The sequence below is a fragment of the Cynara cardunculus genome, assembly GCF_001531365.2.
Source record: "Cynara cardunculus var. scolymus isolate 2C chromosome LG 13, CcrdV1, whole genome shotgun sequence".
Lineage (NCBI taxonomy): Eukaryota > Viridiplantae > Streptophyta > Magnoliopsida > Asterales > Asteraceae > Cynara > Cynara cardunculus.
In genome coordinates this window covers 11,674,255-11,688,747 of record NC_037540.1, presented here as the reverse complement: position 1 = coordinate 11,688,747, position 14,493 = coordinate 11,674,255, and the positions used below count along the sequence as shown (strand labels likewise).

At 32.2% G+C, this 14,493-nt stretch overlaps 1 protein-coding gene and 1 non-coding gene across 2 annotated transcripts; one reads left to right on the top strand and one right to left on the bottom strand.

The window, feature by feature from the left end:
• The first annotated feature begins 2,145 nt into the window (after positions 1-2,145).
• TRNAH-GUG lies at positions 2,146-2,217 on the top strand. The gene has a single exon. It is a non-coding gene; the product is annotated as a tRNA-His (tRNA).
• Positions 2,218-7,338: 5,121 nt separating this feature from the next.
• On the bottom strand, positions 7,339-10,858 carry LOC112525369 (ubiquitin-conjugating enzyme E2 7). Its single transcript, XM_025135476.1, has 6 exons — positions 10,690-10,858; positions 10,486-10,588; positions 9,597-9,694; positions 9,370-9,470; positions 7,831-7,908; positions 7,339-7,731 (listed from the first exon to the last, which is right to left on the bottom strand). Exons 1-6 carry the CDS (start codon positions 10,736-10,738, stop codon positions 7,654-7,656), a joined length of 507 nt encoding a protein of 168 aa, XP_024991244.1. The 5' UTR covers positions 10,739-10,858; the 3' UTR covers positions 7,339-7,653.
• Positions 10,859-14,493: the final 3,635 nt, after the last annotated feature.

Sequence of the window (14,493 nt, the reverse complement as noted above, 5' to 3'; positions counted from 1 at the left end):
TGTTAGAATATAATAATTATCCTAATTATATTTTATATTTTTTATGTTTAAAATGAGATGTTTATCTTATATTTGATTATGTTTATCAGCACTTAGTTACACGAATTCAGATATAGAGCTTTAATAAGTTGTAATTATGTACAATCTACTTGTAATCTTGAGTTTTAAGTAATATACATTATTAAACAGTACTTTACGTATAAAAATTGGTTTTCAAGAGTTTTTTTCAAATGTTTTATAATATAGTATAGATATATATAAACACATGGACACACAGGGACCAAAATCTGATGGCCTCCTCCCACAAGTGATGACTTCCTTCGGTCATCTTGTCTACCAAGACGCCGTTTCCGACGACCTTCCCCCATCCCCACTACTAACCACCATCTACATCGACACTCCCCTCGATCTCCCCCTCAAACGTCCTCATCGAATGATATCATAGTGGTATTAGTTGGTATCACAATGGTACCACAATTGGTATCATAGTATTCTCGAAGTTTACTTGGTGTGTTTTGGATATCACATTGTGTATCTTGGTTTATTTTGAATATTGCATGGTGTTCGTCGAAATAAGGTTTAACGGAGGCCGGAAGCAGGGGAGAGAGACAGATGAGAGATAAAAAAAATTAAATACGTAGAATGTCCTTTAATTAAAAACTTAAGTCAAATTACCAAAAACATTGATTTCCTAATTTATTCATTAATTGTGGTTGTGATTGAATCTCACAGTTACTCCAAACTAATCGTAAAGACTAAGCCAAGTCAAATAAAGTATGTAGGATGCATCCAAGAGCTAAATACCCGAAAATGTCTGGTTACTGGATAGAGGCGATTACTAGATAGAGCCGAATACCAGAATTAAACTGGTTATCGGTGGATGGGTGGTGTTGTGTCCGACACCGACATTCCAAGTTTGATTGGACTGATCATCAGATTGACAAAGTATTATTGTAATAAGGATGATTTATTGATTTTCTTATAAATGATTCCAACGTTTGATATTATGCTATATGAATTATCCGTTGCAATTGCCTTGGTTTTAATTTATAGAATTTTATATTGTTTCACATTGTTTATATACATTATCCCTCCTCCACTGTACGAAATTGCTCAGCCGAGGTTTGTATTGTTACCTCGGCGGGTTCAGGTACCACTTCAAGATTGGGATGAGGGATTGAGATTAAGCTACACATGGAAGTCATAAGTTCCGTTTCTTTTTTGTAATATTAGTGATATATAAACTTTTGGGAACAGTTAGATGATAATATTTTGGGTCGTAAATATGTTTTAAGTTTCGTTTATAAATAAAAATGTTATTTGGGAAGCTTAGTACAACTCTGAATTGTACACCCCGTTTTAGGCTGCACATATTAGACCTCTTAAATATATTTAATTTGGAGATTATTAATTAATTTGAAACAAGTTACACTCCATAATTAAGTACACATGTTAGTTCTTAATTTAAAATTTATAAGGTATGTTAGAAATGTGTTTAGACAAAGCCTATAACAATATATGTATAATTAAACGTATTTTTGAAAGACGACAAGCTCGGCATTAGCCAGGTTTGAACCCATATTTGCAAAGAGAGGGATTTGATTCCCCATCCACGGTGCGACAGGAACGATGACACAGATAGGATCGGAGAATCAGGGATGAGGCTGATCAAACTCGCCTTGTTTCCATTCATAGTTCTTGTAAGAATCTTCACGGTCGATGATCTAAGACTACATATGATGTAGTTTTATTTGATTGATTAATAGTATGTCGTATGAATTAGAAGACTATTATTTCAAGATTTTATAACATCGTGATTTAATGTTTTCATTCATCAATATTTTTAGATTTTGTTTTAACGAATAATAACAAAGTTAGGATGGTTGTTAAAAAGTTAAATTTCTAATTTAATTAAATAAAAATTAAAAATGGTTCCTATTATATGAAAATTTTCATATATTTATTTAAAATTCAATCAAGAATTTTCTAAAATAAAAATGTACAAATAAAATTTAGCTCATATGAACTATTAACCAAATTACCTTTTATTATTTTAAGAAATTTTCTTTTATAATTAAACATTAAATTTTTTAAATAATTTAATGTAAGTATTAATATTTGATGTTTAAAGAAAGTAACAACAAAGTGGCTGTAGTTTAGTGGTAAGAATTCCACGTTGTGGCCGTGGAGACCTGGGCTCGAATCCCAGCAGCCACATTTCCTCTTTTTTTAATATTGTTTACTAAAACAAACCTGAAATTTGGCCAAATGTCCTTTTTGACCCTTGTTTTTCTAACTTGTACAAAGTTCCATCGTTAATTTAATTTAGAGTAAATTACGTTTTTTGTTTCTATGGTTTGTTAAAAGTTGCGATTTTCATCCTTGTGATTTAGATATTATGGTTTTTGTCTTAATAGTTTATAAATCACTGCTTTTTTCGTTATATAATTTATTATTGTTTTAGTTTTTGTGGCTAAATTTTTTTTTGTACTAATTTGGTTCCCTGTACTTAAAAAAATGTAAGAATTAGTTTAAGGATGAAAATAGTAATAAATTATAAACCATAAAAACGAAAATCACAATTTCTAAACCATGAGGACATAAATTGCAATTTTCAACAAACTATAGGGATGAAAAACATAATTTACTATTTAATTTATATAATACTATTTTAAAGTGAGAAAAGTCCCATACACCCCCCAACAAACTTTTTTATTTTGAATGGTTTAGTTCATAAACTATTTTTTTCAATAAAAGACCATTAAGCTTTCTAATTTTGCATGATTAAGTTCCCGAACTATTATTTTGAATAAAACCATTAAATTTTCACATTTTGAATGATTAAAATCCTAATTTTTTTAAAAATAAATAAATAAATAAATCACCAGACTTTTACTACTCAGTTAATGTAACCTTTCTTGAGTTAAAAGAATATAGGTAACTAATTTTTAAAAGTGCGATACTTATTTATTAAAAAAAATGTTCAGAGACTTGATCAATTAAAATGAAAATGCTTAGTGTTTTTTATTTCATTCAAAAAAACAATTCAAAAATTTAATCATTTAAAATAAGAAAGTTTAATGGTTTTTTCATTCAAAAAATAGTTTAAAAACTAAACCATTCAAAATGAAAAAGTTTATTGGTTTTTTTTTAAGAAAAACTTTTCTTCCGTAACTAGTTACACAAACTTTCTTTTTGCCAATTTTTAGTAGTTACTAAGTAGGACCAATGTTCAATTGAAAGCAAGGAGCTAAGTGTGCTTATTGGGAGGGGATGATGAAGCTCCACTAATCAACGAGTCTTATAAGTAGTTAATAGCTTTGGTTAGGGGTGTTTGTGGTTCGGTTTAAGCGGTTTAACCTTCAAAAACAATAAATCATACCAAAGTGATGGCTTAGAAATTTTTTGACAACCGAGCGGTTTGACATCAAGTGACCAAGCCGGTCAAACTGTACTAGAAAAGACGGTATGGTTTAATCGGTTTAGGTCGTTTGGACCTAACATGGGATTAAACTAAAAAAAATATAACATATGTTTCCAAAATAAAATTCTACCAAACAACTATTTTAGCATGTTGCGTTAGTACGCTCATTGTTATGATATGAAATGATTTATATGTATAAGTGTTGGCCTATCGAGACGTATAAGTATGAAGTTACTTTTTGGATGACGGGTTCTTACTTTTGAATATCCTACTTATAACTCGGGTCATAGAGTTATACAAGAATCAATGTCATAATACTCAAAATCAGGGCCGTCCCTGGGGGAGGGCGACACGGGCGCACGCCCAGGGCCCAAAAATATCAGGGGTCCAAATTTTTTCCTTAAAATACAATAGTAGTCTAAAAATTTTAATAAATTAAAGAAACTCAAAAACTTGTAGCATATAATATGAGGCAAAAAGAATTTAGGTGATAATAAGGGCTAAAAATATATCAACTAATTACATTAAAGAATAAAATAAAAAATTAATTAGTCATTCATTATATATGCTATTGTTTCTTGCCACTATAATTTTTTTTTATCTCCAACAAGGTTCAATGATAATAGTTTTTGCTATCTCTATATGTTTGACTGTTTTCGTGCTTCAACAATTCAACGTTAAGATCATGTGTTTGCTATTGTTGGATATTTTTATCAATATATGCTTCCATTGACTATTGCTATTTGGTTATGTTGTTCAAATTATTTTTGTTGACTATTATTATCTATTTTTGCTTCTACATAAAATATTTTACTATTGTTTGACAATTATTCTATTGTTCTTATAATTTGTGACGTGTTTCATGGTTTTATGATTAATCAATATTTTTTTTCTACCAGATGTATTTAGTAATGTCTCTTATATATGTCATGTTATATAAACTTTCAATCTTAACATCTTATTTTAGTTGAGCAAAAAAAGAAGGAAAATAGAATTTAAATATTTTCATCAATTGTTTGATTTATATATCTTTCATTGCGATTCCATCATAACACAAGATTCTATTTAAGTGCTCAAACAATCATTTGTTGAGTTTGCATATTATATGTTAATTCATTATTTATTTTTATTGGTTCTTAATGGATAATCTTTTCTTTCATATTCTTATTGATCCTTATTTATCTACTTGTCTAGAAAACCTTGATAATCTTCTTTATTATTGATCTCTCATTGACACTCACTATTACTTCATTCACACGAATTCTCTTTTTATATCAAAATAACACATATTTCTTATAATGAACTAAAAAGATTTTTACTTGTTATAAAAATTTCTCAACCATAGTTTTTATACTCTTGGCTTCAAATTACCTAATAAAAGTACGTAAATATAAGTATTCTCTTATATATCTATAATAAAGATAAATATGATTTCTTTCCTTAGTAAATTATTAGCATTTCTTGTACTCAATTTATACTAATGAAAACATTTATTGAGTTTATTTCTGTACTTACTGAGGGTCACTACAAGAAAAATGAACTTTGACGATGAGTTTTTTAGCGATGATATGTTTCCGGCACAAGTTATAATGACAACATGTTATATACTCTTTCTGGTCATAAATGGATTTTTAGTGATGACAAAAGTCGTTGTTAAAAGTCTTCTTTCTTACAGTGGGCCCTATTTTTATGTTCGTCCAGGGCCCATAAAATATCAGGAACGGGCCTGCTCAAAATACTGTGACTTTAGATCTAAATTTATTCAACAACAAATAATACATTAAGGAATGAATGAGTTAGCTCGTTCCATTTTTGAGGTGCGATGTATCCCGTTAAGCCTCTTGCAACGTCATTCATTATATTTGGACGTCCAAGTGATATTTGAATGACTTCTTGACCATAACAAATTACCATAGAAAATAATGGTATAATACATTAGAGGCGAGCAAATGTAGCCAACATGGTGGCGTAGCCAATGTGTTCCATAACAAGGATTCGAGGATAATCTGATTGGTTCATCGTAAATAGAATGACTTCCTAAAATAAGAATGATAAATTAAAGAAAGGAATGTCATAAACCGTAGTTTGTTTCTTAACATAACTTCTATTTTTCCATTTCCATTTCCATTTATTTTATTTCAATCCCTTATTATTTTCCCTAAATAAAATTATAGTGTTAAACTCTTAACATTAAGCACTTACCGGGTAAACATTTAGGTAAATGGCCCCTAAATCTCTTTTAAATGACATTAGATGAAAAGTTATTGGAAACACTTTATGCTGCATATCACCAATAAAACAACTAATAAAAATGGTAGAAAGATTAATTGATGATGGATACTGATTTAGTGCCACAAGCATTTGAAATCAAAGTTGTTATGACCCAATTATATATGGGGGGTAAACATAAGATCTCATGTCTTTGCTACATCTTCTACTCAATTTCTAACCATCGATCTTCTTAGCTACCCCTTGGAGACATAACACAACCTTTGTTATGTATATATGCAAGGACTGCTTTAACGGGTCGTTTACCAAAACCTTAGTGAGTAAGTGTTTACTCGGTATCACTTACCTTATCAGAAACCATGACAAGGGTTGATATCTTTTTACTTGATAAGAGGCATAACAAGGTTCAACAATATTACCCGGTAAGTAACGGAAAAAATTCTATCCAGCAAATGCTTACTGGGTAAAAGACGCTTACCACAATCCATTTTGATGACCGAGAATATCACTCAACAAGGCAAGTGAGGGTGATGACTTTTGCTACTAAACACTTCTTGGTAAGTATTTGGTAAACAGCCCCGATGAAAAGAAAATTCTAAATTAAGTGCTAAAGTATTCATTCATGGAAATTATACCTAAAAAAATAAAATGAAATCGATGGAGGCATGAGGGGCTTAACTTGGAGAGCTCATATATATATATTTTAAATAAAACATGTCCAGGTCAACTTGTGCACATCTCAATTAATCTCATGGATCCTGAAGAGTAGGCAGAAAAAACCCTCGTATTTCTCAAGGGGCTCGAACTGGTGACTTACAAGGAGCCCTAAAACCCAAGCCTTAGGGGCCTATTACCCTAACGGTTACCCGATAAGCGCTTACCAGTAAAAGTCTACACTCTAACTTACTTTACCGGGTAAGACTGTAATCCACCAAAACGGTACTATATGCAACAATTTGCCCAGATAAAGGACGTCATTCTCACTTATCAGGTAAAAGTCATCACCTTCACTTACAGGATAAGACTCTCCATCCTGATCATCGCTCTTACCAAGTAAGATTCACGGCCCTTGCCATGCTTATCCGGTAAGCGCTTACCGGATAAGCATTTAGTAAACGGCCCCTACTTGTTTAGAGAATCAAACTGTCCCTGTCTGCTTTTTCTTTTTTGATTGATTTTATGACCGATAGAAATGGACATCTGTCGGCGGCGGGTTAATTCCGAGCAAGATTAGTGTCGGTGAGCCAACTTCTCCTCAAGGTTAACCGTTGAGGCTTGAAAACAAGAGAGGGGGTTAAGTTGGGATTTGAACTCCTGTATGGCATCACTAATAAGGGTAATCACATACATAAACTCTCTCCAACAAGAAACAGAGTTTCTGGTGAGGTTCTTGAAGTAGAAATGGTAGCAGTGTGTTGAGGAGGAAACGCTTAATTTGAGGTATGATTTTGATGTTAAATCTATATAATGTTGATTTAGTGTTTAGTATAATAATGGAGTTTGGCCCAACCATGTGAGATTTACAAAGTATCTGGCTCGACCATGTAGGACTAACACGACTGCTGGTTAAGCCAAATGTAGGTTCTTGGTGTGGTTAAGCATGCTGGTGTGATAGTACACAGTATTGTAACATGTGTGGAATCAGATACACTTTATTAATAAATATGCATTTTCAAGTGTGGAAAGAAACAAGTAGCAAACAACTTAGAATATAAAGAACGATCTTACATACGTTTCAAGAAACCGATACACGACTTCATAACGACCAAATACAAGCTCGTTGGTTTGAATAACGTTTTTTAAGTCAACAAAAAAAAGAAATTCACAAGCAGACCCAAAAAAGGTGTCCCAAAAATGACATTCTGAAAGTTGTTTTCATAAGCCATAACATTAAGTAAAGGAAAGCAAAATAAGAGTATAGAACGAATATATGAAATAAGAAACTTAACATGGCAATTCCGCACGGACCAAATCACCCATAAGGACTCACCACATCCGTTTCACATAGATTCTTGCGATTTTCTCACACATCGACCAACTTTCTTCCTGAACTCGTCCCTTCTATCTCTCCATTCTTTCTGAAATCACGAAAACAAATGTGAGATAGCATTTTGATGCACCACGAAATCAAATCTGAAATCACGAAATCTAAGAATAAGAGGGAATATGTTTGTTACCGCAGCTTCCACATTAGCAGGAGATTCATCGTTAGGGCTGGAGAGCATCGATATAATGCTCAAGACTATGCTCTCTACCTGCAAATATTGTATTTTCAATCAACAAATACGGAAAGTTCAAACACATAAGAAACCAAATCAGCCAAACAAAACAGCTTGCAGATCTGGTGCCATAAAAACGTTTGAAGGATGGCTTATGAAACCATTAACTGGTAGTTCAATTGCTCTCTAGAAAGCATGTGTGCTTCAATCCATTGCAAAATCCCCCTATCGGGTGCAACATTGGAATGTAACCATGAATATGAATACAACGGGATAGAGTAAACAAGGATAATAGGTGAGGAAACAAATTCGTAAATTACGGGTGGTTGGTATTTTAAAACAGTGTACTTTTCTTTTCTTTACAAATTGACCATCGTTCTTGCGAAAACATAACAAGAATCTATAGTTTGCAAGAATGGGCATATTTGAACGATTTGAAAAATTGTGGAAAGATAAATCAATCCGTTATATGTGGCATTTTTTTTGACCAAAAAAACTTTATTTTTGCATAATTGTACAGCTTTTGCGGCCATTTTATAAGAACAATGGTTTGCTTGTAACAAGAAGCGATGTACAATGGTTAGAAAAATCAATCGCTCATTATGTCTCTAACATACTTTACTATCATCGGCATCTTGAGTAAATAGTGATCACTATCATACTCAAGCTTAAATATTTGTCTTGTTTTATATATTTAACGTCTTAATCATGAAGCACCTTCTTTCTTCGTTTGGTTTGGTTTCAGATTTATGTAAATATACAGACATCTACAAGTAAGCTCTTGTATCTTTAATTTTTTTTAAGATGCTACAACTCCAAATATCCACATATCATGCACAACAGCACAAGCATCCCCACATCCATATCTCTCCAACATGGATTGGTTTGGTTAGGTTTGGTTTCAAATTCATGCAAATATGCACTCATATAAGCAAAGATGAAACAAATTGAGACTAATGAAGAAAACAATTTGGTTCTACACATATGAGATTCTGAATCAACATTAATGGAGATTGTCTTGTTGGCTATTGACCAGATTATGAACATAAAAATACGAAAGCACCAACGACCATGAGTAACTACTACTTGCCATTTGAACAAGAGCTTTGCCTGTCGCAAAGATTAAGAGAGGCAAGCGAAGAATATTCCATGAAAGAAGCATATCCTAATTGATATACACGATATATATTTTTTGGGTAACCGTGGGTGTCTGGGCCAACTAGTGCGCACCTTGACTAATCCCATAGGTCCCTGAAGATAACAGGCAGGAAAATCCAGTGGCCCTATGGGCTATGGAGACTTGAACTAGCGACCTACGGGGAGGATCCACAAGGCCTAGCATTTATTTGCCAATTAAGTTGGCTCTCAAGGTTTATGCACAATAGTTGTGGTATTCATGTAAAACATCTTTCGTATTCATGAATATTATGCACAATGACACACAAAGAATGCGCCTTGCACATAACATATATTCTGATAAAAGAAACAATGACATACCGTATGGACTGGTGTCCAGCGCTCACTTGCAAGCTCATAGCCGTTAGGATCATCACCAGGGGGATGGAGAATCGAAATACAGACCTCGCCATCAGGGTAAACTGTACAACACCAAAAGGAAACATCTATTCAAAGAAACTCTATGAAGTATTAAGTGCTTTGGTGATAAGGAGAACATCATAAGAGGTAGATACTATGAAAATTTGTTGCAGATGCACCCTACTAACCATTCGGATGCCAAACCTCTGAAGTAAATCTTACTGTCGGAGGGCTGTTTGGATAATTTTGTGGGAAGGTCATTATGGCATTGAAAAACCCCCCCTCGCTGAAACAATGAATCAACAAACCAAGAGTCAGAAAAATATCCTTCATAGGATAATGTCGAAAATTTCTATGATTATCCTCCTATCATACGTTCCAACAAGAATCAGTTGAAACTATACAAAAGTAACATAATAGATGAATAGAATCTTTCTTACAACATAACGTTAATATTAAAACACTCAAATTTGCAAATTGATTTAAAAACTCAGAACTTTTAAATCAAAATGTGATTGATGACCGATTGTGCGACTTAATGTTAATATCAAAATACTCAAATTGGATAAATTGATTCTAAAAAATTCTGAAATTTTATATCAAAATCCCCAAGAAACATAATTGAACACATGTAAACAAATATCCAAAACCAAAAACCCAAACACATGAAAGTAAATAATCACAATCATCTCAAAGCCAACAGAAAAAGTTCACATTAATTGCACAAACCTAAAGCATAAAGCTTCAATCTTTGAACAGAAACATGGATAGGGGGAACAACTCACTAGAATGTAGCCTGAGGCGGCATAATTGATCAAGAAACTTGTGAGATTTTCACAAAAAAAACAATGAATTTTGATGGGTTTCATTATAAATAAACTCCTTAAAAACCCAAAAAAATGAGGCCAAATTCATGAACAGGCAGTAGATACATCCAATTGATAGCCTAAACCAACTAAAACCCCCCAAAATTTACAACAAACAATTAAAAACCCTAATTAACCCGAATCCACAAAATCAAGTTCCTACACGGATAGATTCAATTTTGGAACAGCAAAACAAATCAAAAAAACTCACTATAATGTATCAGGCGGCCCGATTATTGTGACACTCCATTCAAATAGATTAGTTTCATTAACGAGACCCGCCGAGAATCCATCAACAGGATTTTTACAGAGATCTAGAAAAATAAACCACGGATCATCATCGGATTAGCATACATAGACATACAAAACAAAAACAAAAAAAAGAAATCGAAATTGACAGGCTACAAAATTGAACCTTTAAGCTGTTTCTGAAGAAGGAGACTTGCTTGAGATGGAGAGGCCATGGATGAAAGAGAGAAGGTTCTTGTATCAGAGAAAGGAGGCCGATGGGAGAAGGGCAAAGAGGGATTTTAGCGTAAGCCCTTGACGGGTATTTTAACCCGAACGGTTCTCAATAAAGTTTTTGGGTATCTACAAAAGTTGCAACCATTTTCTCTCTCCATACCCAACCACAACTCCACTGTTTACGCTCAATATAAAAATCTTGATCTTCTTTTTCATATCCAAATCAAATTTTATATATTTAAAATGGTTTTTTTATAAGAGGAATTGATTTAATTCCAAATTCAAAAACAACGACTGATGTTACGGGTGTCGGTTACATAATCGAGCTTTTCAACACCTCAATTTGGTAGCTAATTTTAATTATACAGTGTCTAGGAACATTTTCGTCATAATTAAGTTTTGACCAAACATTTGTTGATATTCGTGGATGCTTATGAGCCGAGCGATGGTATTAAAAAATTAACCTTTTTGGATGGACAACGGGAATCGAACCCGTGTCTTCTATTTTGCTCTTCATATATAATATGTCTGCACATATATGATGCAATATCTTTGGAGCATATTTGTGATAGTTTGATTCAGATAGACATTAAACATGTTCTTAAACTTCTATGTTTGCATGTTTGAACTTTGGAATATGTATCGTTGCATATCAATACCTCATATATCTCATGGACCAAATTTCTCTTTCCCATAAGAAACCACGTCATTATCTTTTCTTTAGTATAAATTTATTCAATATATTTTTACATTTTCTTTCGTTAAAAAATTGATGATGTAGATCCATGTAATTGGTGGACAAGGAGAATAGAAGTTTGGGACAAATAGTTTTTATCCTATTTTATAAGCTAATTGTGATGTATGTAAAACATAAGAATGTCAACCACTTGGGTTGTGCTGTACTGATTAAGCCTCAGGCGGATGTAGTGGAAAATCTCATCTACCCTGGATATGAATCCAACGCTGTTGAAGCCCTTCAAGTCATAAAAGTTAACCCATAATTACGCACTGACCTAGAAACCACGATTACCATAAAAGTTCACCTATAAATGCGATGGGTTAAAATCCTTGTTATCAGGAGAGGTTGAAAAGTGAAACAAACTCCCAATTTAGTAATTGTCCTGATAATACTTGCCATATCCACCGAAAGGAATTTTAGCAAGAAGAGCAAAGGGCTTGAAGGGTTTTTGAACTCCTCAACTTGAGCATAGGGAAAACTTTTCCCGATGCAATGAAGTTTAGAGGCTAAATCTTCAGTTTTTTGATATTCAGGTGATTTGTTCCTAAGTCGTAGCCAAAATCGCGAACAATACTGAAACAAATGCCTTTTAGTTTATGCACTTTAATGTTTGTTAATTATTTATTGAGTAAATTACAGATTTAGTCCATGAGGTTTGTAATTTATTACACATTTGGTCATTTATCTTCATTTATTACATAACAACCCTCCATGTTTCTAATTTGTATTGGATTTGGTCCCTCTCATTGACGGCCATCCAGTTTCCCCTTTCAACTCAAGGGCATTTGAGTCTTTTCACAAAATTCCACTATTTTAACAGTTTTCAATTATTATTTTTTTCTTTTTCTTTTTCTTTTTCTTTTTCTTTTTATTTGAATATCCATCTTCCTTACTTAACTATTAAGAACATCTCAAAATTCAAAATCATTATCCTAAATCTTTTTTAATTCTAATTCTTTATACAAATTGTACAAAAGATTAAAATGAACAAACCTGACCCAAATAAAGAACAATGAAAAATCAAGAACATCTAAATATCCTAACTCAAAACAAATAAAATAAAAACAGATTTGTTAACTTAGATTTGCTTAGCCTCCACCTAAAGGCATCTCCACCAATATAGATTTGTTCACCTCCACCAACAACCTTGAAACGAAGTATTACCAAAAAAAACTTAGAGATGGATTTCAAATATGGATTCACCACCAATTTCAGATGACAGACCTAGTGGGAGAGGTTGCTTCACCTTTTTTAGACGACGGATGGTATGCTCTGGTGGTGATGGTGTGAGTCAGGTGCAAGTTTGGTGGTGGTGGCCGCCTAGTGATGGTGGTAGGAGTTTAATGCAAATTTGATGGCGGTGATGGAATGCAGATCTTGCGAGTTGAGTGTGGATGAGAGATAGAGAGAGTAAGGGGGATATGGTGTTGAGAATGAGAAAGGATACGGGGAAGGAGATATAGATCTGTGTCACGAACCAAATAGATGAAGAACAGTTTTATGGGATGAAATTGGCGCCAACAATTGAGGTGGCGTTGTCGATGGAGGTGGTGTCGGTGGAGATTAATTTGGTTTTAGAGGGGAGGGACTATGGAGATTAAAGGAGTGAGGAGAGAGAGAAGATGACGATAGAGAAAGTGTGTATTTTAGGGTTTTATTTTATTAAAAATCAATAAACAAAATTTAAATTTAATTAAGAATGATTAAATATATGAAAATAATAGAATGACCGATTTACCCTCATACTTAACGGAGAAATTGGATGGTCATTAGTGTGAGGGACCAAATCCAACACAAATTAAATAGGTGGAGGATTCTTTTGTAATAAATGAAGATCGATGATCAAATCTATAAAAATGACAAATTTCATAAATTTTAAGTGTAATTTACTCCAATGTAATTGTATATTATGTGTATGGGTTATTATTGCTGTTATATCATCCATGTATATTGATATTTACAGTTTTAATACATGTTTGCATCAACACGAAATTTCAATAGCACACAACATTGATGGTTGGTTTCCCTCATCGGGGAGTGGTATGTGCATTGTTATGCACTAGTTTGCCCTTTGCACCATTAAACATATATGAACTTATCACTGATTTATGATTGGTAGTAAATTTATGTTATGGTCATTATATAATGCAATATATTTTTATGACCACAAACTTTGTGATGCATGACTAGCTTTGAATCATCAATTGTTCTAGATGTAAATGCAACAAACTTTTTTATAATATAATAACTGATTTATGATGACAAAGTTTGTAGAACATACCTACTTTTTTTTATAAAGAATTACAGAATATAACATATTTATATGATATTTTTATTTTAATAAAACTCGATCAAGTTAATTGTAAATATGCAATTAAACACAAACATTCTATTACAACAATAGTCAAGATTAAAAAAAAAGTAAATCATAAAATCAGCGTGCTTAAAAAGTTGTCAAGATTAAAAAGATGTACTAAAACCATTTGTATTTTAACAAAATATTGTCATAAAAATCAGCATAGCGTAAAATATTATTATAAATACAATCTTTATCAAGAAAAAAAATATTGAGATCAAAACTAGTCATTTTCGCATTTGTGTTTTAAAGAATTTCGATTCTTGATATATTATACAAAAGTGAAATGCATAAAAAACGCGTTTTTAAAATATGTTTTTTCTATAAATTTCTGTTATGATATAATTTGTTTATAATATTTATGGTAAAAAAGAAGCAATCATGATTTTGAAATAATTTTATTATCATAATACATATATATACAAAAACTCTTAAAAACCATTTTTTATGCATGAAGTATTGGATATTAATGCATATTACTTAAAATTCAAGATTACAAGTAATTATGCATAAGTACAACTTATTAAAGCTCCATGTTTAAATTCGTATAATTAACTGTAGATAAACATAATCAAATAAAGGATAAACATCTTATTTTAAAATATAAAAAATCTAAAATATAATTAGGATAATTATCGAGTTCTAACAAAATAATTAAT

Bases quoted from the DNA above. Each gene is read 5' to 3' on its own strand.
- LOC112525369 (XM_025135476.1), bottom strand. From the start codon at position 10,738: ATGGCCTCTCCATCTCAAGCAAGTCTCCTTCTTCAGAAACAGCTTAAA. The intron at 9,695-10,485 runs GTGAGTTTTTTT...TCATTGTTTCAG, and splicing joins GGGCCGCCTGATACATTATA to CGAGGGGGGGTTTTTCAATG. The intron at 9,471-9,596 runs GTTAGTAGGGTG...GGTGTTGTACAG, and splicing joins AGAGGTTTGGCATCCGAATG to TTTACCCTGATGGCGAGGTC.